This window comes from Chenopodium album, chromosome 11 (assembly GCF_948465745.1).
Source record: "Chenopodium album chromosome 11, dcCheAlbu1.1, whole genome shotgun sequence".
In the NCBI taxonomy this organism is placed as follows: Eukaryota; Viridiplantae; Streptophyta; class Magnoliopsida; order Caryophyllales; family Amaranthaceae; genus Chenopodium; species Chenopodium album.
This window is the reverse complement of record NC_137844.1, coordinates 57,744,086-57,765,819: the sequence shown is the minus strand read 5'-3', so window position 1 is coordinate 57,765,819 and position 21,734 is coordinate 57,744,086. Positions and strand designations below refer to the sequence as shown.

The 21,734-nt window shown below is 38.1% G+C and overlaps 4 protein-coding genes across 4 annotated transcripts; 3 read left to right on the top strand and 1 right to left on the bottom strand.

Moving 5' to 3' along the window:
• Positions 1-3,162: 3,162 nt before the first annotated feature.
• LOC145567916 (uncharacterized) lies at positions 3,163-4,342 on the top strand. The gene has a single exon (XM_081627337.1). The coding sequence runs from the start codon at positions 3,185-3,187 to the stop codon at positions 4,178-4,180; it is 996 nt and encodes a 331-aa protein (XP_081483463.1). The 5' UTR covers positions 3,163-3,184; the 3' UTR covers positions 4,181-4,342.
• Positions 4,343-8,494: 4,152 nt separating this feature from the next.
• On the top strand, positions 8,495-9,785 carry LOC145567915 (uncharacterized). Its single transcript, XM_081627336.1, has one exon. The coding sequence runs from the start codon at positions 8,498-8,500 to the stop codon at positions 9,506-9,508; it is 1,011 nt and encodes a 336-aa protein (XP_081483462.1). The 5' UTR covers positions 8,495-8,497; the 3' UTR covers positions 9,509-9,785.
• Positions 9,786-12,140: 2,355 nt separating this feature from the next.
• Positions 12,141-16,164, top strand: LOC145566976 (uncharacterized). Its single transcript, XM_081626222.1, has 3 exons — positions 12,141-12,948; positions 15,398-15,535; positions 15,650-16,164. The coding sequence occupies exons 1-3, from the start codon at positions 12,141-12,143 to the stop codon at positions 16,162-16,164; spliced, it is 1,461 nt and encodes a 486-aa protein (XP_081482348.1).
• Positions 16,165-16,539: 375 nt separating this feature from the next.
• On the bottom strand, positions 16,540-21,265 carry LOC145569393 (uncharacterized). The gene is made up of 8 exons (XM_081628739.1): positions 20,326-21,265; positions 19,997-20,117; positions 19,731-19,838; positions 19,233-19,435; positions 18,808-19,143; positions 17,964-18,086; positions 17,118-17,859; positions 16,540-17,014 (listed from the first exon to the last, which is right to left on the bottom strand). Exons 1-8 carry the CDS (start codon positions 21,220-21,222, stop codon positions 16,740-16,742), a joined length of 2,805 nt encoding a protein of 934 aa, XP_081484865.1. The 5' UTR covers positions 21,223-21,265; the 3' UTR covers positions 16,540-16,739.
• Between the last annotated feature and the right edge of the window lie 469 nt (positions 21,266-21,734).

Below are 21,734 nucleotides of genomic sequence, written 5' to 3'. Positions count from 1 at the left end.
TTATTTATAAAGAAAACGTATCAGAAAAGCCAATCTTGTAGATATTAAATATAATGGCTCTGCTAATCCTCCACTCTTGATTGGCTATTATGACAGCATGGCAAAAAACTTATGCTAAAAAGAATGTTAGTAGTCCTTATTAAGGCTGATGTTTGTTTTGCATTATCCGAAAAACAAAAATAAAGTTTCCATTAAAAGGATAAATGGGGGCAGCATTTGATCTCCATTATCCCAAATTAACAATAAATTTGATAGGTTGCTGCTCCACTTCGCTTAATGCTCTATGTACTGCATGTTAAATCAAAAGTACGTAAATTAAATGATTTTTTTATTTATTTTTTTATTTTTAAAATTAGATGAAGAGTAATGCTGATTTTCTGATTATCTATAATTAAGTTGTCAGTGGAATCTAATTAAATGATCAGATACCAAACAAACTCCATTAAACACATAAAAATGAGAAGAAATTGTTATATAGGAAGTTAGTGGAGGACTTGAGGGGTAATTGTACTATAGTGGATGTACTAATTAGCCATATTTAGGCTCTTTTGAGTGGCATATAGAAAGGTGTTTACAGACTTGTTTTATGAAGAAACTACACCTCAGCCATGAGAGTTGTCATATGATGCCGTTTAGATAAAGATAGTTGCTGTGGTATCTCATATGGTTATGGTGGTACATCGTAAATGTTTGTAGTGATACTTCAGGTGATTGTGGATTTGTGGTAGCATATACAGAGTATCAATTATTTTATTGCACTTTAGATGACTGAAGGTTTAGTTGATGGTTGTGAACTTGTGGTGGCTGGAATATGCATAGTTTGGTGCCTCTAAACAAAAATGACGTTTTTTTTTTTTTTTTTTTTTTTTTTTTTTTTTTTTTTTTAAGTTGTGACTTGTGAGACAATATATCGTGCAGCCTGATTTTGAGGATTGGAAACTGATAATGAATAACACAACTTAATGTTGAGAATACAGAAATGAAACTATGCAAATACAGAAATCTTGTAGATTGTAGATTTATATCTGTCCAAATCAACTAAAATTTTCAATTTGTTCCAATTAGAGAACAAATTTCTCAAATTTACATGTTATAGTTTAAGACATATAACGAACTGCAAGCAAAGCTGACTTGCTGAGTGGCGATTGCATTAGTACGTGTTCCATGACCAAAACCGAACTGATATTCTAGTTTTAGTAGCTAAAAAAGAGATGTGAAAGCACTTTGTTTTTGGTTTCACTTGCTTCTTCAGTCTGCAAAAGAAAAAGAGATGCAAGCACTAGCTAGGCAAAGCAAGATGGATGGGTCCCCCATTTATTTGTATATGGAGTTGAAGGAAGTCTGTACCATGTGATATTCCACTACTGATGCTAGTGTAGCTATTAGCTTTGCAATGGTAATGATCAGAAGATAAGAATTGTACCCTTACTAGCTGTAGGAGAAAAGTGTTGAACTTTTTCGCCCCCTTTTCGGGGTTATTCTCTTGTAACATAAGGGTGCTGATTAAAGTCAATAATGGAGGTTGCATCACAATGCTTTACTTTTTTTTGGTTGTGTAGAAGGCCGGAGGCACTAAAGATTGTAATCTTGACCACCAGGCCTTATCGCAGGATGAGCTTTTGTGTATTAGGTCTTTGGACAAGTGCCTCAGACGTACTCCTAGAGTTAAATCCTTCACAATTTTGACAAAGTTATAGTAGATTATAGTTAGGGTATATTTGTTAAGTATGCTTATGTAGATTAGTTTACTTAGCTTCAAATAGGACTGCAATTGCCTTCATCCAAGACATATACATTTCTGCATCATACATGTTCTGAGAATTGCTCAGTTATTCGATGCAAAAACACTGGTCGTGTACTCATGTGTGCTAGAATGTAGAAAGATCTCTCTTGTTCATCTGTTTGATAATCTGAGCTTCATTTCGATCTTCTCCTAACACTTACTCTTGTCTGCTTCTTTTTGTTAAAATAAAAGATATGGTGGATTTTGGTTGACTTACAAGACGAAGAGATCATAGTATAAACAAAATGTTTGGTGTGTGATTTCAAAAGTGTAAAAACTACTACACTGCTTGGTTGGATAGCACCCATTAAACTTTAAATCCTCACTAGTAGTATTTCACATGGGGACCGAAGCATAGGCGGCAACCCATTCTGTCGCATGCTGACTTTGGTGACACTGATTGCAAAACATATCTCATATTTTTTTCTGATGTAATTAGATTTATTTAATAGTTTTCATAAAATCGATCAATTTCTGAGAACAGAGATGTATGTAGCAGTTAGCTTAGCAGACTGCTTGAATTCTGAGTTTTGAGCATGCTGGTAATATGTCTTAGAAATTACGCCATCAAATGTAGTGTTCCTTAGCGGCAGGAATAAGACATGAACTACATATCCTGTCCATGCCATGGATCTTACTCCATATATAGACAGTATTCGGCTTTTATTTATTTTTATTTTATTTATTATAATTTATTTAAGCAAGGAATGCTTAATTATCATTTTTGTGATTAATACTTTAAGTACGAAAGTCATTACACTGCTCAATATTTATGAAAAGATTCAATCAACTATTTAGATTCGAATCATGTTTGTTTATAAAGTTGATCTTAAGGAGTTAAGATATGGCAGGTTCTTATTCATTTTTATTCTGCTTAACAACTTACAATTTGTCCCTGTAAACTCCAAATTTAACTGATCATAGTTTCGAGTAAGGATCACAAGGAAGGTGCCTTTGTGTTTGCCTTTCATTGCTATGGATTACTGCATAAACTGGATTATTGTTGTTCTATGCTTTTGTATCATTGCTTGTAGCATAAAACATATTTCATATTTGGTACTTGACTACTTGTAATAAAATGATGTATACTGTGAACTCTCTCTACACAACCAATGTATATCCTTGGGAGGACCAAGTAGAGAGTAAGAAGGATTATAGGGTCACTTAGAATTCAATGTTGAAGACAGCACAAAGTACACTTAAAAGTCTAAAACAACTACATTCTTGGGAATTTAAAATGGTCCAAATAGTAGGGTCAATAATCTTCTCTTTTCCATGTGCCTTAACCAATCTAGTGCCAGTAACACGCTTTAGGGCCCTCCCCTGCAAGAACCAATCCCTATAAATACCCATTTATCTTATCATTGGTAATCATCTTTTTCTGAGTTTCAAAACATTCCCATGGCTGCCCACAAAATCTCTTGTGTTGTTTTCTTTTTGTTATTGGGATTAGGCATCTCCTCTGCTGCTAGGTCCCTCCTTACTTATGAACATGTAGGGGGCTATGCGGGTGGTGGTGGTGGTGGTAGTGGTTCTGGTGGGGCAGCTGTTTATGATGGCGGACATGCTGCTGGATATGGTAGTGGAGGTGGTGAAGGAGGCGGTGTAGCACATGGTGGATATGCTGGTGGAGGTGGTGGTGGAAGTGGCGGTGGTGGTGCATACAGTGAAGGAGGAGAGCATGCTGGTGGTTATGGTGGTGGTGAAGGCGGTGGAGCCGGTGGAGCCGGTGCATATGGTGGAGGTGCTTATGCCGGTGGTGGTGGTGGTGGAAGTGGTGGAGGTGGTGCTGGTACATATGGTGCTGGAGGAGAGCACGCTGGAGGATATGGAGGTGGTGCAGGTGGTGGTCATGGAGGAGCTTATGCAGGTGAGGGTGGTGGTGCATATGGTGGAGGTGGTGGCAGTGGAAGTGGTGGAGGAGGTGCATATGGTGGAGCAGGAGGACATGCTGGAGGCTATGGAGGTGGTGCAGGTGGTGGCCATGGAGGAGCTTACGCCGGTGGTTCTGGAGCATATGCCGGAGGTGGTGGCAGTGGAAGTGGTGGAGGAGGTGCATATGGTGGAGCAGGAGGACATGCTGGGGGCTATGGAGGTGGTGAAGGTGGTGGCCATGGAGGAGCTTATGGTGGAGGTGGTGCTGGTGCATACGGTGGTGGTGGTGGAAGTGGCGGCGGTGGCTCTGGTGCTTATGGTGGTGGCAGTGAAGCTGCAGGTGGTGGATATGGTAGTGGAGGAGGAGCAGGTGGTGCTGCTGCAGGAGGAGGACATGCATATGGTGCAGGTGGAGGTGGCGGCTCAGGAGGTGGTGGTGCTTATGCAGGTGGTGCTCATGCAGGTGGATACGGTGGTGGTGCTGGAGGTGGTGAAGGAGGTGCCCATGGTGGGTATCCTTGAGTTCAAATCGCCAATTCCAAACTTGGCCTACATTAGTAATAATGAGATTGAAAATTCAAAACTACATGTAGTAATGTAACTGATACTCATTAGTCCATGAAGAACCTACAATATGTAGTCATGTAACTTTATCAATCCTATAGTTGCTTCATAATTTTACTTCATGCTTCATAAATCATGAGCTCTCCCCATACAGCCACTTCATGGTACTGATTGATTAATGATGCAGTTAATTGTATGTACAAGTAATTGTCTCTGATTTTACTTTAAACCATTTTTGGTAGATTGATAAAATTAATCACACCATCTCGCAGAGGTCTTGTACAATCACAATCCGGAGAGCAGAGTAAATTAATGGATTCCTCGAATTTTTATTTTTGGCCTTTCTTATTCTTAACTTTTGGCAGAACTGACAAGAAAAGCTGTGTTATTGCTCATGTGAGGATATGAAATAGGAGCAAAAGTGAAATATTTCGACTATGCTATTCGTACTCTTCATCCTAAAACAAACTTTAGCATCAGTTCCTGTCATTTTAACATGAATATTATGTGATATATTGAGAGACCATTTAGATTGTACTGGTAGCAGCTAGCAAAATGATATTACTGGTGTAGTTTTGTGCATGCATGCAAAAAGAGGCTAAAAAGATTGATATCCCTCTTGAAATGGGTTTATGAAGCCACTATCTGGAGACTGTGGTGCTATAAATTAATATGGACTTTTAGAAAGGGCCTTTTGTTCACTAATTAGTGCAGATCAGTAAGAATTTGCCAAAATGTTCAACTTATATTACTTCTGATAAAATTTATAGGGGTAATAACATTTTATTAGGGAGTGTTATTTTATTTACTAATAATCTTTATGGCTAAAGCTTTGCAAAAAGTTCTGATTTTGGCATTTTTCTAGTGTATTTATATGCCATATTTATATGATATTTGTCGTGCTTTCTTCCTACATTTGCTTATTTGAGCATCATTTTATTATATATTTCGATATTGCTCTTCTCGGGATATTTTTGTTTGTTTTGTATGAATAGGCTATTGTGTGAGTTGAGCTATATATTGGAGATGTTTTTATATGACAAAGAGAAGGAAATTTATTGAAAAACATTCAAGAAAAGCTTGCCCCGCAACCAAGATATGGCTTACTACACTCCTCCACAACCTACCCGTGGCTAGCACGTCAAAAGGAAGAAGAAGAGTGGTGTGGCAGCCCACACCACAGCCCGCCTGTGGCCGGCAGAGGTGCGCCACAACCAGGTTGTGGCCTGCTCGTATTTGGTACTTTGTACACGAAATTGGGCTTGTATGGGCTGATTTCTCGGGAGTTTTTATTGTATTCAACTACTCCAATATTACGTTTGGCTCTTGCTAATATATAGCTAGTTATTAGGGATAATATTGGGGGGAGCCGCATGATGTATAACTAGGAGCAGCAACCCCATATAGGAGGCTAGTGAGTTGTTCTTGTAATAATTTTCTTCTTTGCTTAATTCTCTTTTATTATGTTATTCCAGTCTTATTTTCTAGGGTTAGGTTGAACCCTAGCCATGATTAATACTTGATTTATTCTTTTAAATTCTCAATTAATTATTTATATTGTTCATGCTTAATTGATTGTACTTATGCCAATACTAGATTAGGGATAATTGGTATTGTTATTATTCCATTGTCTTGATCTCAATGGGAGTTGGGTTTTGACGGATTTGAATAGATCAATTAAAGGTATGAAATTCTCCACGGAAGTAGGTAGAACGGATTATTGGGAAGTTAGGGTGCCAGACTTAATGTCTTTAATTTGCATGATTCCACGGAAGTAGGTTTGATTGTTAATTAGGGAAGTCATTGACAACTTGGGAGAGATCTTTGGTATTTTATAGGGCGTACCTTTCCTTGTGAACATATAATTGATTGGTTGGGGTAAGAATTTGTCTTGTATTGATTATGCTAGTGGTGATACTTAATTCTAGATGTTTTTATTATTGATTTTCTCGCTTTAGTAGTATAATAATTTTGACCTTATTTTGATTGACTCGACTAGTTATTATTCATAGCAACCTAATATCGATACTACCTTCTCTGTGGGATCGACCCTGACTTACCTTACTACATATTAGGAGGTTTAGTTGGGTATTATTTTTGTTAGGTGTGCGACCGCCTATCAATAGACTACTCTCAAATGTTTGTCAATATAAGCTTGAGGAATGTTCAATTTTATTAGCTGCAATGTACAGTTTTACTAGTGCTGTTGTCAGATGCTTGAAAAATACTTCTGCAGTCGTAGCTAATGTTGATATTTGCAGCTTCTCAGAGTAGCAGATTCATCATCCCTGTGTAAGACTGTCTGAAACTTCATATAGTATCGCGATTCTTTTAGATGTTACGAGCTTTTTAAGATAGAGATAGAACTCATAGAAGGCTAGAAGCCATCAGCCTTTTTGATTTGGTTTATGAACTTTGTGAGTTTGTGATTGTCAGAATCTGAGTCATTGTACTCAAAATGTAAAACAAAATTAAACATAGTCAGTGAAAATCTGAAGCTATTAATTCTCACGACAATCCTCCCTATTGCATTGCTCTGAACAAGTAGCTAATTGAGCCACTTCTTCATTTATGTGATATATATAGCTTAGCTAGTAGAAGAATTAGCTAAACAACCAAACTTATCAGGAAAACATTGATTCTACCTAGTTTGAGAAAGCAATGTACTGTTAAAATTGTATGCACCCTGTAACCAATAATTTGAAGGATATTCGCGGTAGTTTATTATTTAAGAATGTATGCATCCACAGCTCGAGAGTTTGAGACATAATGTTTCTTTTGTGATTTGTGTGGCATATACTTTCTATGTTACTATTATGCTTAAGTGCAGAACTGCAGACTTGTTCTCTTGTGAGCCCTTCTAAATTTTCAGCCTTTTGCTTCAAAGTTTTCTGATCTTCTTTAGAGCACAAAAGTGAAAAGTCTACATACAATTCATTAGTGTATACTTGCTCTGTTGTGACTTGTGAGCCCTTTTATTTGTCCGATTAGTCCTACGTGAGACCGTCTCACACATTTAACTATTCTGACTGTAATATAGTTATCCTGTCACTCATGAAATATTACTAGCTTATATAATTGCAGAACTTAATTAAAAGCCTAATTCTTAAAAAGTTAGCCAGATTACTCAAAGAAAAAGAAACGGAGGAATTTCAGAAATGTGCAAATAGCTTACATCTCGTTCCAGAAACTATCATCTAGCGTATTGTAAACCTGAAACTGGACAAAAGGGTGTGATCTGCTTTCAAATCCTATTTTAGAACAACTGTGGATTGTTGGGGGTACCTGATATAAGATTGTTCGTATGTGAAAACACGTAACTTAATCTATCATTTATACGCGAATAAGACATGGTGGAAAATAATTACGAGTCTTTCAAATTAAACATATACGAAATATAACCAGAATATGACTATCAGACTATATGAGCATGAAACAACATTATGCACGCTAAGGTGCCATGGTTAGTTGTGTTCTACATTTTATTGTACCAGAGTTTCAATCCTTTGTTTTACAATTTATTTTATCAGCTAATATTATCTTCTCTTGAATTTGAATTATTAATAAATAATGCATGCACTTGGTTAACAATAGTGAGTTGCAACAAGATAGGGTATGCATAATTAAATCAGTCCATATGCCCATTATCTCATAAAGCTATAGTATTAGTATAATTAAGCAAATAGAAATGAGCAGGACAAAGGTTACCTAATCAGGATTAGATTTCTCCAAATTAGGGAGTGATTTGGAACGAACTAATTATAAGATTAAATGCAAATAAACTTCAAAATTTAATATTTTAAATATCAATAAATAAAAATTATAATTTTTTTTTTTGATATTTTAGAAGAAGAATTAATTAAGCCAAATTCAATAAGATCCCACATAACTATTTTTGTTGTTATAAATAATATTTATTTCGAAATTTTATTTTTCTAAAACGGAAGAAATATAATTTTTTAAAAAAAAATTACTAATACGTTATAATTCAAGTGTTGGAAGACAGCGGAGGAACACTACATACTGTCACTAATCGCTATATTACACTTAAGAGAATTATACTACTACTAGCTAATTAATAGATATACAACTTGAAAATATAGCGGCTTATGCTTTGTATTTGGCAAGTAGTACCTTATAGTGGGAACAATGAGTAATCCATTCCCTTCTTTATCATGTTGAGTGCGAGTAACACGCTATTTTAAATCCTAATCCCATGCCTATAAATACCATATATCTAAGCATCCCAAAACCATCACTTACAAACATCTCAATATGGCTTCGCAAAAAATATCTTGTGTTGTTTTTTTCTTGGTGTTAGGAATAGGTATGTGCACTGCCACCAGGGCCCTTCTCACTTATGAACTTGGAGGACATTCCGGTGTTGGTGTTGGTGTTGGTGTCGATGTTGGTGTAGGTGGTTATGCCGGTGGAGGAGGTGGTGGGAGTGGTGGAGGTGGAGGAGTTGCTCATGGTGGAGGTGCAGGAGGATATGGTGGCGGTAGTGGTGAAGGAGGTGGTGCAGCTAGCGGTGGAGCTGCCTATGCAGGTGGAGGCGGTAGTGGAAGTGGTGGAGGGGGTGGAGCAGCTCATGGTGGTGGGCATGCTGGAGGATATGGTGGTGGAAGTGGTGAAGGAGGTGGTGCAGCTGGTGGGGGAGCTGCCTATGGTGGAGGTGCTGGTGGAGGAAGTGGAGGAGGTGGGGCGTATGGGGCTGGAGGAGAGCATGCAGGTGGTGCCGGAGAAGGTGGAGGCCATGGAGGTGGGGCCGCTAGTGGTGGAGCTGCCTATGGTGGTGGTGCCGGTGGCGGAAGTGGTGGTGGTGGAGCATATGGGGCTGGAGGCGGGCATGCAGGTGGTGCCGGTGAAGGTGGAGGCCATGGAGGTGGGGCTACTAGTGGCGGGGCTGCCTATGGTGGTGGTGTCGGTGGTGGTAGTGGCGGTGGTGGTGCTTATGGAGCTGGAGGAGCGCATGCTAGTGGTGAAGGTGGTGGCCATGGAGGTGGTTATGGTGCTGGCGGAGCTGGTGGACATGCCAGTGGTGGCGGAGGAGGAAGTGGGGAAGGTGGCGGTGCTGCTTATGGCGGTGAAGCGGCAGCAGGTGGATACGGTAGTGGTGGTGGAGCGGGAGAAGGTGCTAGTGAAGGAGGTCATGCATATGGTGCCGGTGGAGGTGGAGGATCCGGTGGTGGAGGTGGCTCCATTGCTGAGGGAGCCCATGCTGGTGGTTATGGGGGTGGGGCCGGTGGCGGTGAAGGGGGTGCTCATGGAGGATATATGCCTTGATTGAATTCATATATTGATTTGAGCCAACTTCACCTAGCTTTTGCTTTAACTTCATGGCTCTTATTTTAATATTTGTCTGATTGTTACTCATTTGCAATAAGGGTTGGTCATGCTCATAGCAATGGATTTCGCAAGAACTAAAATGATACGTAGTATGTATTATTTATAAATATGATTGTGTAAGCAACAGTCACGGTGCAATGCTTGCAAACTGTTGCATAAAATTGTAATATACTCTTATTGCTTCTGCAATTAATGAATTTTCATTTTCTTTGTAGATATTGTTCAATTACAATTAATTAAAAAGCCTCCATAGTACGTAAAATGTTTTGCATGGATGATCAAAGTCATCAACCACTAATTAAGTTGAGACTTTGGGTCATAACCACCATATTTTATTCCAAAATTCAGAATCACGTAGTCCTTTTCTTTCCAAATATGAACGATCGTTCGGAATTTCATATTGCATATATACCGAAAAAATAACTTATACAGTACTTCTTTTGTTTATTTTTAATTGTAATATTTTGGCTTATGTACTTCATATGTTTTTTTATTTTAATTTTTATTATTTATTATATTTTTTTTGAAACATCATATGCTTTTATTTAACTAGCTTTGATGATTTACATTTGAGAATTTAATACTTTTTTTTTTACCTATTGACAATAAAAAAAAGAATGCATTGATAAGTATATACGTAGTAGTATATGTGAAATTAGAATTGTCATACAAACTATGACGGATCCGAGATTTTATGGGTGTTGTGTCACCATCACTCATCAACCGTATACCAATAAATAGTTAATGCATGAATATTCAATTAAGTCACAAATCAATGTTGTAAAAAATATCCAAGTTAATTATACACACATAAACTTGATAATAAAAGTATAGCTAAATCACTCATAATGAGCTTAATTAGCAATCAAAATATACAAATTCAAGGTAAAGTCATACTTCATTACCATAAAATATACAAACTTTAGTACTCCACTAGCTCATTATGCACAAAGTTTTATATGTGGCCGGCCACACTGTTTAGTCAGAGATTATTCAATCAATCAGGGATTATTCAATCAATTTAATTTAATATAATATTATTTCTTAGCAAAAGAACAAAACCTAACTCGTCCTTGCGGATGATAAAAGAAAATTATCGCAGCATTAGCTTTACAATTTTAAGCTAAATTATACAGGAAGATATATAATCAGTGCAACGTTAGCTGGAGGAAATGAATTTGGAGCTTTAGTTTGCTATGGTCGTTCTAGTCTAGAGAGCATTATTGCTAATAACTTGAAGTCAATAGTGGAGACATGCATGCAGCAACTCCAATCCTAATATTATTGATACGTTTGTTTTAATTCTTGTTATATATTGTATAGTTGCCCTAGTCCACTGAAATTATTCTTTCATGATATAGTGTTTATATTATATAGTGGCTTTCAATTTTGATCAGATAACTTATATGGCATGGGTTGTCTCACAGGACATATGTGAAACGGAAGATAATCATATACTTCATACGACTATTAAATTATTATTTTCACGTTGGTTTTAAAAAAAAAAAAAATTATTATTTTCACGAACTATGTATTTCAGTTATTGTCATTTATATTAGGATAGAATTATTTTGACGTTTAATATAGACTCAATGAACGAGTATTTATTTCATAAACAATTACAAAGTAATGATAAGTAAAATTTCTAACAATTATTAAAAAATAATTAAGTGTCTAAAAGGTTAGTGTAATAAGTTTTGATAATCACAATTACTTACCTAATTAAATAAAGAAATCAATGAGACAATAATAATAATCTTGGTGGGCACATATCAAATACGAAGTCGAGAACATTATTGACACAGAACTTCCTGCTTCAATTCAATAGCATACCATAATTCTAATCAATGAAATTCATTAGACGGCGGTAAAAATAAATAAATAAATAAACTGTAATAAGGGTTAGTTTGTTTTTAATTAAATCTAACCAAAGATTTGATTGATCTTTAACAGTGATCTTAAACAGCGACGGTGCTGGACTGCTGGTGCACATGTTACTGCACGTATTGTATTATTTTACCACCAATGTTACCTCTTTACCAAGCATTTGAATTGGCGCAACAGTTATATGCATCATTTTTTAATTTATACTTCGTATTTGCTAAAGCTAGCAGTAGTAATAGTACTATTTCAATGTAAAATGATGCATGTTATTACTAAATATATGATAGCTAGTAAAATGAACTTATACGGAGTTTCTAAAATGAGAAACAAACATATAATTTCATGATATGATGATAAGATGCATCCTAATATAAAGTCAATGTTGGAGACAGCAAAAGTAGACAAAAATTGCTAACTACATGCATCCTAATATCTTGATAAAGTAGAAGTAATTGCAAGCTAGAAGGAAAGAGTTAGTGGGATTATGGACTTTTGTCATCCATGTGCCTCAACCACTCTTAAGTCGTCCAAGCTAGTGCTAGTGCAAGGGCAAGTTACACGCTTCCTCACCTCCCTATCCAATTCCTATATATACCTCATGTTTTGTATCATTGGGATATCACAAGGTTTTTGGATTCAAATAACAAAAACAAATTCACTAGAACACTACAATAGATACATTGTTATGGCTTCACAAAAAATCTCTTATGTTACTTTTTTCTTGTTACTAGGTTTAGGGTTATCCTCGGCCACTCGGTCTCTCCTCACTTATGATCATGTAGGAGGATATGCCGGTGGTGGTGGTGGTGGTAGTGGTTCTGGTGGTGGAGTTGTTTATGGTTCAGGTGGTGAGCATGCTGGTGGGTATGGTGGTGGAGTTGGTGAAGGAGGTGGTGTAGCCTATGGTGGTGCTGGAGCTGGAGCTCATGCTGGTGGAGGTGGTGGTGGCAGTGGTAGTGGTGGAGCATATAGTGCAGGAGGAGGGCATGCAGGTGCATATGGAGGTGGAGAAGGCGGAGGTCATGGTGGAGCTAGTGCAAGTGGTGGGAGTGCTTATGGTGGTGGTGCCGGTGGTGGAAGTGGTGGAGGTGGTGCTTATGGTGCGGGAGGAGAACATGCTGGAAGCTATGGTGGAGGTCAAGATGGGGGCCATGGTGGAGCTTACGCCTCTGGTGGTAGCGGTGCATATGCTGGTGGTGCCGGAGGAGGTTCTGGTGGAGGTGGTGCTTCAACTGCAGGAGGAGAGCATGCCGGAGGGTATGGAGGTGGTGAAGGTGGTGGCCACGGAGGAGCTTATGGTGGAGGTGGTGCTGGTGCATACGGTGGTGGTGGTGGAAGCGGTGGTGGCGGTGCTGGTGCTTATGGTGGTGGTAGCGAAGCTGCAGGTGGTGGATATGGTAGTGGAGGAGGAGCAGGTGGTGCTGCTGCAGGAGGAGGGCATGCATATGGTGCAGGTGGTGGAGGCGGCTCGGGAGGAGGTGGTGCCTATGCTGGTGGTGCTCATGCAGGTGGATACGGTGGTGGTGCTGGAGGTGGTGAAGGAGGTGCCCATGGTGGGTATCCTTGAGACCTTGACTGCATACAATACAATTAAGAATTTTAATTCATCAAGAATAAGTAATCAAGTATTATTATTTATGTGGAACGAAGTATTTTGTTTAAGAATACGGATTTATCAGGCAATTACTGTAAGAGCCTGAAGGATATTGCCAGATTTCTATATGTAACATGTAACCTTATACGAATTTCAATACAAGCAATTGATTAAGTTTCATTTTATGATTGAGTTAAAATCGTACAATATTACAATGATGTCTCAAAGAACCTATGATTGAGTTAAAGTTCAATTTTATTGTATATAATGAATGCGGGTGATAGAAGTATAGTTAACAATTATAGTCAAGGTATGTTTTATTCACTTGGTTTTCACTTATATAAACGTGTATCAACAAAGCAGAATATATGAGACCTTATTGAAAATTTATTTTAATTGTAGTTTTAAAAATGAAAGAAAAATAATACGCATATATTATCTTAAATAGTGGCCTAATCATCTTAAATACCAAGTAAAAGTTTAAATTTCACAATGGTTTTTTTTCATATGTTGATGACTTGATGATTATTAAAACTTCTTATGATTTACCTCCTACATTTTTGAGAGTTGTTTTATGAAAGTAGTGAACGCAATTCAATTCCAATGTACTCTGAATATTACAATCTAGAAAATCAATACATTCTTTGTGGCTACATGCTGGTAGAAGCCAATATGATTATAGTCTTAATATTTACATGACAGGACCATACTTAAGAATTACAAATACCTTGTTTACATTAATGTCATTTTTAACTAGTAATTCCCTCTACTTCGAAATAAGGAAGCACATATACACACGAAAAAAAAAATAAAAATAAAAAATAACCTAAGGAATTTTACAGGCAAATTTAAAATATCATCAATTGTGAAATTTTCATTTTGAGTGCCTCGGTTTGATTAGTATACTCTATTCACCCGATCATAAATCGAGTGTTTAGTTTGAGGTCCTAAGTTTCATTATATGTATAGGCATGAATTAACCCACTTAAGAAAATCTTTTTCTATTGATGGGGTTGATTCGTCAATCACTCTTGCATGCTCAGGCATCACTAATTCACAATTTATGTCTCCTACTATGTATATGCTACAGCTCACTCAACATCAGTCATCACACATTATTCTTGATTTGCACCATATATATCTTCCTTTGGCTTATAGCTAACAAGATAAAGCGAGGAAACTAAGTACGTAGTAAATTGAGTGCTGAAATCTCAAAAACCCCATTCTGCAGCTCTTTTATTTACTACTCCATTTCTTCACGAGACATAAATCATAAATCAAACATGTATATATGTAACTAAAGTTACTAAACAATCAGCAATTTTTCTTCCAGTCGTGAAAATCAGATCAGAATGAAGTTATCGCCTAGCTGATTAATAACATGAGATAGATCAACATCACAATACCCGCTAAGTATGCATATACTTCAAATTTGCTTTTCGTTTAATAAGTGGAAAAAGAAAAATAATCTTACATTAAACAAGTTGCTCTAAGTGCAAGTAGATGCAATATTTATAAATTGATGTACTGAATTATTCTAACTTATATCTTTAATAAGTTGCCTTTTCATTTGGTAAGTACTTAATTAGACAAGTTGGCTATAGCAAACTGCAAAAAATCCTTTTGTCTTCAAGCAAATCCTAAAATTTATATAAGCATAAGCATAATTATGCTTTATGTTGCATGACAGTATGAATAATTGGATAAATGTGTGATTAACAAGATTATTCAATTGTAAAATAAGGAAAACAAGACACTACTAACAATAAATATCTGGTCAGGATTAGATATCTTCTGATTAATGTAAGTGATGTGGAAAGTATTAACTAATATCAGTGCTTAATGCCCATAATTATCAAGAAAGCGCTATAATATACAACTAATACAAGTGAAAAACTATTATATTAAAACTATACAGATTTATAAAAAGAATTTTATTCAAATGTGGGAGACAGTAGCGGAGCACACCAGAGAAACTACTAGTAATCTGATCTTGATGATGATGATGATGAATTACATACAATAATAAACTCCAGAGTTGGGCTTCTGCTTTAGTTATAGTGGAAGGTGGGAACGAACGAACAATTACAAATTCTTAGGCTTTTGTCATGTGCTAGCTGCTTCAACCACTGTTGCAGTGGAAGTTGTGCGCCATTTGTTATTGTAATTTCATCCCTATAAATACATCTTCTTCAGCATTACTTAAAAACATCACATTCTCAAAATGGCTCTCCACAATGTATCTTATTCTGTTTTATTCTTGGTGTTAGGCTTAGGCATTTGCTCTGCCACTAGAACTCTCCTCAATTATGAGCTTGGTGGACATGTTGGTGGCGGTGTTGAAGTAGGTGGATATGCTGGTGGTGGAGGTAGTGGAAGTGAGGCTGGTGGTGGGACGGTTTATGGTGGAGGTGGTTCCCATGCAAGTGGATATGGAGGCGGTGGTGGTGAAGGAGGTGGTGCTTCTGGTGGTGGTGCTGTTTATGGTGGTGGCGGAGGAGGTGGTAGTGGTGGAGGTGCAGCATACGGTGCCCGAGGGGAGCATGCTGGTGGTTATGGTGGCGGTGATGGTGGAGGCCATGGTGGCGCTGCAGCATCAGGTGGTGCTGCTTATGGCGGAGGTGGTGGTAGTGGTAGCGGTGGTGGTGGTGCTAGTGCTTCTGGAGGGGAGCATGCCGGTGGTTATGGTGGCGGTGATGGTGGAGGCCATGGTGGCGCTGCAGCATCAGGTGGTGCTGCCTATGGGGGAGGTGGTGGTAGTGGTAGCGGCGGTGGTGGTGCTACTGCTTCTGGAGGGGAGCATGCTGGAGGATATGGGGGCGGTGAAGGTGGGGGCCAAGGAGGTGGGTTTGCTTCTGGTAGGGCAGGGGGGTACGCTGGTGGAGGTGGTGCGGGAAGTGGAGGTGGAGGCGGTGAGACTTATGTCGGTGGTGGAGGTGGTGGATATGGTCGTGGTGGTGGAGCTGGCGGTGGATACGGGGAAGGTTCTAGCGATAAAGGAGGACAATATGGTGGTGGTGGAGGCAGCGGAACTGGTAGTGGAGGTGGTTATGCTGCTGGTGGAGCCCATGCTGGTGGGTATGGAGCTGCTGGCGGCGATGGGGGTGGTAATTAATACATGCCCTAAGGATATGCTGGTAGCCTGGTTCCACTATAAGCTCATCTAAGTTGGCTTATAGATTAAAACACGGCCTTCTAAGCTACATGCGCTTCTGACCATAATAAATTTTAATTTCGGAAACAAGCTGTACAACATTAAAGAATTTAAGCCTGATAAAATGCATGAAAGTTGTAATACGAAATACAGTATATGATTTTCCATTTGATTGTGATTATTTGTGAAACAATATCTCAAGTTCTCAACGTCTTCAATTTGTATATCTCTTTCACACCTAAAAGACCAAAATGGTACGTTGTAGGCAGCAAATATACACAAAAAATTAAGATTGCAGACAGCAAAAATATACTTCAAAACACAAGACCGCAGACAGAAAAAAATACTTCAAAATAAAAGATGCCATATAAGGGTAGCGCCATATACAGAAAAATCCGTTGAGACACCTAGGTGTAAATAAACCCAGATCTCTACAAAATATCGACAATCAGAAAGGCTAGCCCACGAGAAGTAGAATTTCGTCAGTTGAGCAAAATGACCAAGATACATTAAACACTTGAGAACCTCAAATTGTGCTAAACTGTAACAGGCCGCAAGACACGTTTTGGACTGACTTTTACCCTTTTCTTGGGAGATTGTAGTCTTTTTTTTCTCTTGAACAATGAACTATCAGTCCGCGGGCCATTTATAGCAGCCAAAAACAACTGGCGCCTACCTGAGGGCATTGACCTTGCACATTTCATCGCCTCCTTCCTTTTCATATCCTGTTTCTCTTTATTGATCAACTTCTTAGCTGATGACGACTTGTCTTCTATTTTGAGATGATCGAGTGGGATACGAAAGGCCTCTTCTGCAAGTTTCCATTTAATGCATGTACAGTTAATTTTACTACCCATCAGGATTCAGGAATGTTAAAAGAGGTTAAGGGTACTCATCAGTTAAATAAAATTTACCTGGAGGCTCCTCATCAGAGTATATATCCGGGCTTGGAGCTCTTGCAGGAGTAGAAGGTTTGATGCCGATATCATCCTTTGGCTCAGCACCAGACATGTTCTCTAAATGCGAAGAGGTACATGTTCCACCACTAGTCTGTTCAATGTCTCCAACTTTCTTAGAGGGTGTCTTGTCTTCAGTCACATCATCTTCGTCCATCAAGGACAGGACATCAAGTTCAAATTTATCATCCTTAACCTCAACATTATTTGGCACGCTCCAAGAGGAAGCAGAAATTTGATTTGGTACTACAGAATCCTGGGCATCAATAGCATTCGTGTTGACCTCATCTTGCATTAACTCAGTTGCAGGTGTGGCTGAAGCATCCCCAGTAACATCCCTCTTTCCATCAGCTTCACAAGTGTCACAACCATGAGGTCTTATCGCAGCACCAGCTTTAGTTTCAAACTTATCCTGTCCAAGCTGCTCACTAGTAGAAGTTGTAGGCACTGTAGAAGTGTCTCCAATAGTATTCCTATTTCCACCAACTTCAACACCATGAAGACCACTCCCAACAGAATATGAAGAAGATGGAAGGTTCATGTCATCCAAAACAGACTTTGGAGAAGTGCAGGAGATCTTCTGATGACACTCAACTTTCCATTTATCAATCAAGCTACCAAACCATGGAGTGCCTTTTCTCGCATAAAAGAGAATGTATGCATCTTGACAAAGCACAATTTCTTCAGAAACCATAGTGACCTAAGGATTATAAATTCAGTATCAACGACCAATAATCTGTATAATTTCTCAAAAGCAGAACAATCAGAAACCAAAATCACATGGTGTGTTCATATCAAAAATACCTTTGAGTCGTCAAATCGATACCATTTCTCTGGATCAGTACGTATGAAGCAGAAATAGTGCCCTGAAGTGGATGAAAAGCCAACATGCACAACAACTGCAAATAGTTCGTATTTCAAATCTTCCTACATAGAATGCAAAAAATACAATTAATACCAGATTAGATAGCTAAATGAACAGCTAAGCAGAGAAGCCTTTTAGGGTGAGTTTGGGATGCCGATTGGGAAGATCAAATTAAACAAAAAAACCTCAATAAGGAATGAAGTATATGCAAGTAGTCATCCAGTTCCAGCCTTCCAGGACCAAAATTTAAGTACTCATACTAGTCAGAAACACAAAGCATTAGCAATTTCTCCTTTTCTTCCTGCACAATTCACTGCACAAAAGCAATGACCTTTATACCTTAAATCTTTATAGAATTATTTCTAAAAACATAAAAATATTAAAAATTTCAATAAAACAATTTTACATGATAATCGTCTCATTGATATGGCAAGGGGATTCATGCCATGAAGATACTAGTTGACCAAACTTAGAATTCTTGGCTCACCAATTAAGTCTAGAGTTATCACTCCACAAAACCAGCAGGTTTGGATTCTAGAAACTTGATAGAATTAATGTACAACTATTTTACAGCAGATGTTTTCCAAAACTATTGACTGCGGGAGGGGGAGCTCTCTGTGTGAAGCATGACAAAATGGTAGGGCCATATGTATGATCACTACAATGTTCACAACTATTAAATGAAATGCTGAAAAGGAAAAAGGAGGAAAAAAAAAAAGAAAGAAAGAAAGATGATTATGCATTTAATTGAAAATTGAACGCAAAAGATCTATAGAAACATACATTCTCACTATTTGAGCCTTTGGTGTAGGGGCCCAAGTCTAACTCCAGCGGGAAGGCGACCTTCTTGTCAATTTTTTCAACCATGACACCATCACTCTTAAACCTCTTCAAATGGAGGGCAGCAACAGAAGGAGCCTGATCCAATATTAGCTGCTTCTCTACTTTCACCTGTTCCTTGCAACCATCACATGTAAACTTTTCTGTGTCTTCAATACTCTCTACCTTTGTAAAGGAATTTAAAGCACTTTCCAGGCTATCAACGTCCTCAATCTCCAAACTCAGGTCAATTAGAGGTTCATAAGTATCAGAATTGTGACCACAATTGCAACAGCGAATCTAAAATAAGACAAAAATATGTAGTTCAGTCACTCAAACAGGAAGTTAAATGGCTACAAATATCCATGGAGGTTAAATTCAATATCTACCTGGCTAACAAGACGACCACCAAAAATCTGCCTCACTAATGTATCATCAAATGATGATGATGATGATGGAGAAGAGCCAGGTGCTGATATATCAATAGCACTTTCCTCATACTTTGACCAATTACTGTCAAGCTTATCCAATAAACACTGTAAAAATTCATGAGCATCTTCTTGTTGGTATCTCTGGAAAAAAGAGGAAATTTCTACGATATTGAGGTCAAAGATAACAAAATATTGAACATGGTTTCATAATTTAAGATGTGCCATTGTGGCCACAAATCCACATTGTCTTACAGCACAGTGAGAATATAGTTGTTAATTCTTTTTCCTTCAAACTATCCCCCCGCTCCCTAAAAAAGAAAAATGTTGTTTACTAAGGCATAGCTCTCTTCCAAAATATCTCATTAGCTTAGAAGAAAAAAATACAATTTAATCACACAAACAAAAAAGGGCAAAACTACATCAAATACAAATCAAGTACTATATCACGAAGGATACTGCTCAAATTATCCACAAGGTATGTCGGAGATATCACCCGCCCTGAATACCCCAGTGAAAACTCAACCTGGTCACGCACAGCACATAGCACACAAAATTCATCTGCACCTACAATTACATTCCAAACACCAAAGAGTTTGAACAGTAAACATCAGTAACAAAATCAATAGGAACACCAAGCCAGACTTCTAATCCTTCCTTCAAGTTCAAACAAAAGAGAATAATGACACCATTACCACTTCAATAACAACCAAACTAAGCCTCACCATGACTTGATGACGCGTGTTTGAGTGATAGAAGCCCTTGAACAAGAGAAACAGTATGAGTGAAACACTGCATAATTGCATTCAAAAAACATGTATTTCCAAGGTTAGCTAGACCCGCTCCCTGCAACGACAACAAAGTAACAAAGGGATGATCAGTTTATCATCACTCAAACTCACAAAGTTAAGCCAATTTTCACAATTTCAAACTCATCTATTCACAAGTTCAACTTGTTTTCAATCTTATCTCCATAATATATTGCAATGTCAGTAATCCATGTATAAATCAACAAAGACATTAAGCTCTTATAAAGGCAAGAAGCAGATCATACCACATGACACGGCTCGGGTTCAGAAAACTCCATAAGCCGCAACCTTTCACTACCTCTTCTCACATTACAATACGGGTAGCGAAAACCATACATCTCAGCTTCCCTATGCCTTGCACAGAAACGATGATTCCTTCTCCTGCAATGCCTCCTATGATGATGATCTCTATGCATCATACCCATATGCCTCGCATTAGAAACGTAATACGGTCTACGCATCGGCCCTATCATAGCATGATTGCTCGAATACGGCTCTTCAGCATCCTCCTCATCCTCGTCCTCGATACAGCGAGTACACATACACTGATTCGGTGAGCCAAATTCAGTCCAAGGACCATTTGGTCTAGAATTTTGATGATATGACCCAAAAAGAGGATAGTATCCCAAACCCTTCCTATCTGGTGAATCTTCTCCTTCCCCATTATCACCAAAATCTATCATTTGATCTAAATTCTCTAAAACCTCATTTTCTTGCAATTCACTAACGATTTTGCTGAACTCAGCATCGTCTATGTCTTTACCCCCTTCTTTAATTGATTCATCTAGGGCTTCAGAAATCTGGGCATCTTCCAATTTATCACCCCCTTCTTTAACATCTGGGATTTCGAATAACATGCCATCTTCCAATTCTTTATCCCCTTCTGAGCTAATCTCGGTTAGGGTTTTACTACTCTTAACACCATCAATCTTTTCACCATTCACTTCGATTTTTGCAGACCCAGCTAGGGTTTGATCAGATTCAGGTGAATCCGAACAAGGGTTTTCGATTTCCATGGTTTCCGAAACTGGAAATTCTTCTTTTCTGGGAATTTCCTCCGATTGAAGGCCTTCAATGTTTGAAGACCCACCAAGAAATTTATCAGAAATAGGGATATCTGAAGGCAGGATCCCGATTTCCATGGTTTCCGAAACTGGGTTTTCTTCCTTGAGTGAAATACCCTCAAATTGAAAAAATTCTAGGGTTTGAGTTTTGATTTTGATTTCCTGGGTTTTTTCCTCCATAAACCAGAGAGAGAAAATTGATGAAACAATCTAGGGTTTTGAAAATAAGAAGGGAAGAATGAAATTAAGAGAACGAAAAGTTGATGTTTGAGTGAAAATTGAGCGGGAAAAATGTAAAAAGGAGGGAGTTGATGTTGATATTTTTAGGGATTTTGAAAATGGAGGGAAATTTGGGGATTTTAGAAAGCCGCCATAAAAGTCGAAATTAATGGTTGCTGACCTAACTGTAGTAAAAATTGACAAAAAAAAAAACAAAATTAAAAAAAAAAATGACGGAGGGAGGAGAGAGAAAGTTAAAGCTTCAACTTTTAGGGCATTTTTGTTTTTCTCTCTTCCCTCATTCTCAAAAATGTTGAGGGGATATGAACATTTCGGCCGGAAAGAGGGTGTTGTTTTGATTTAAGGAATTT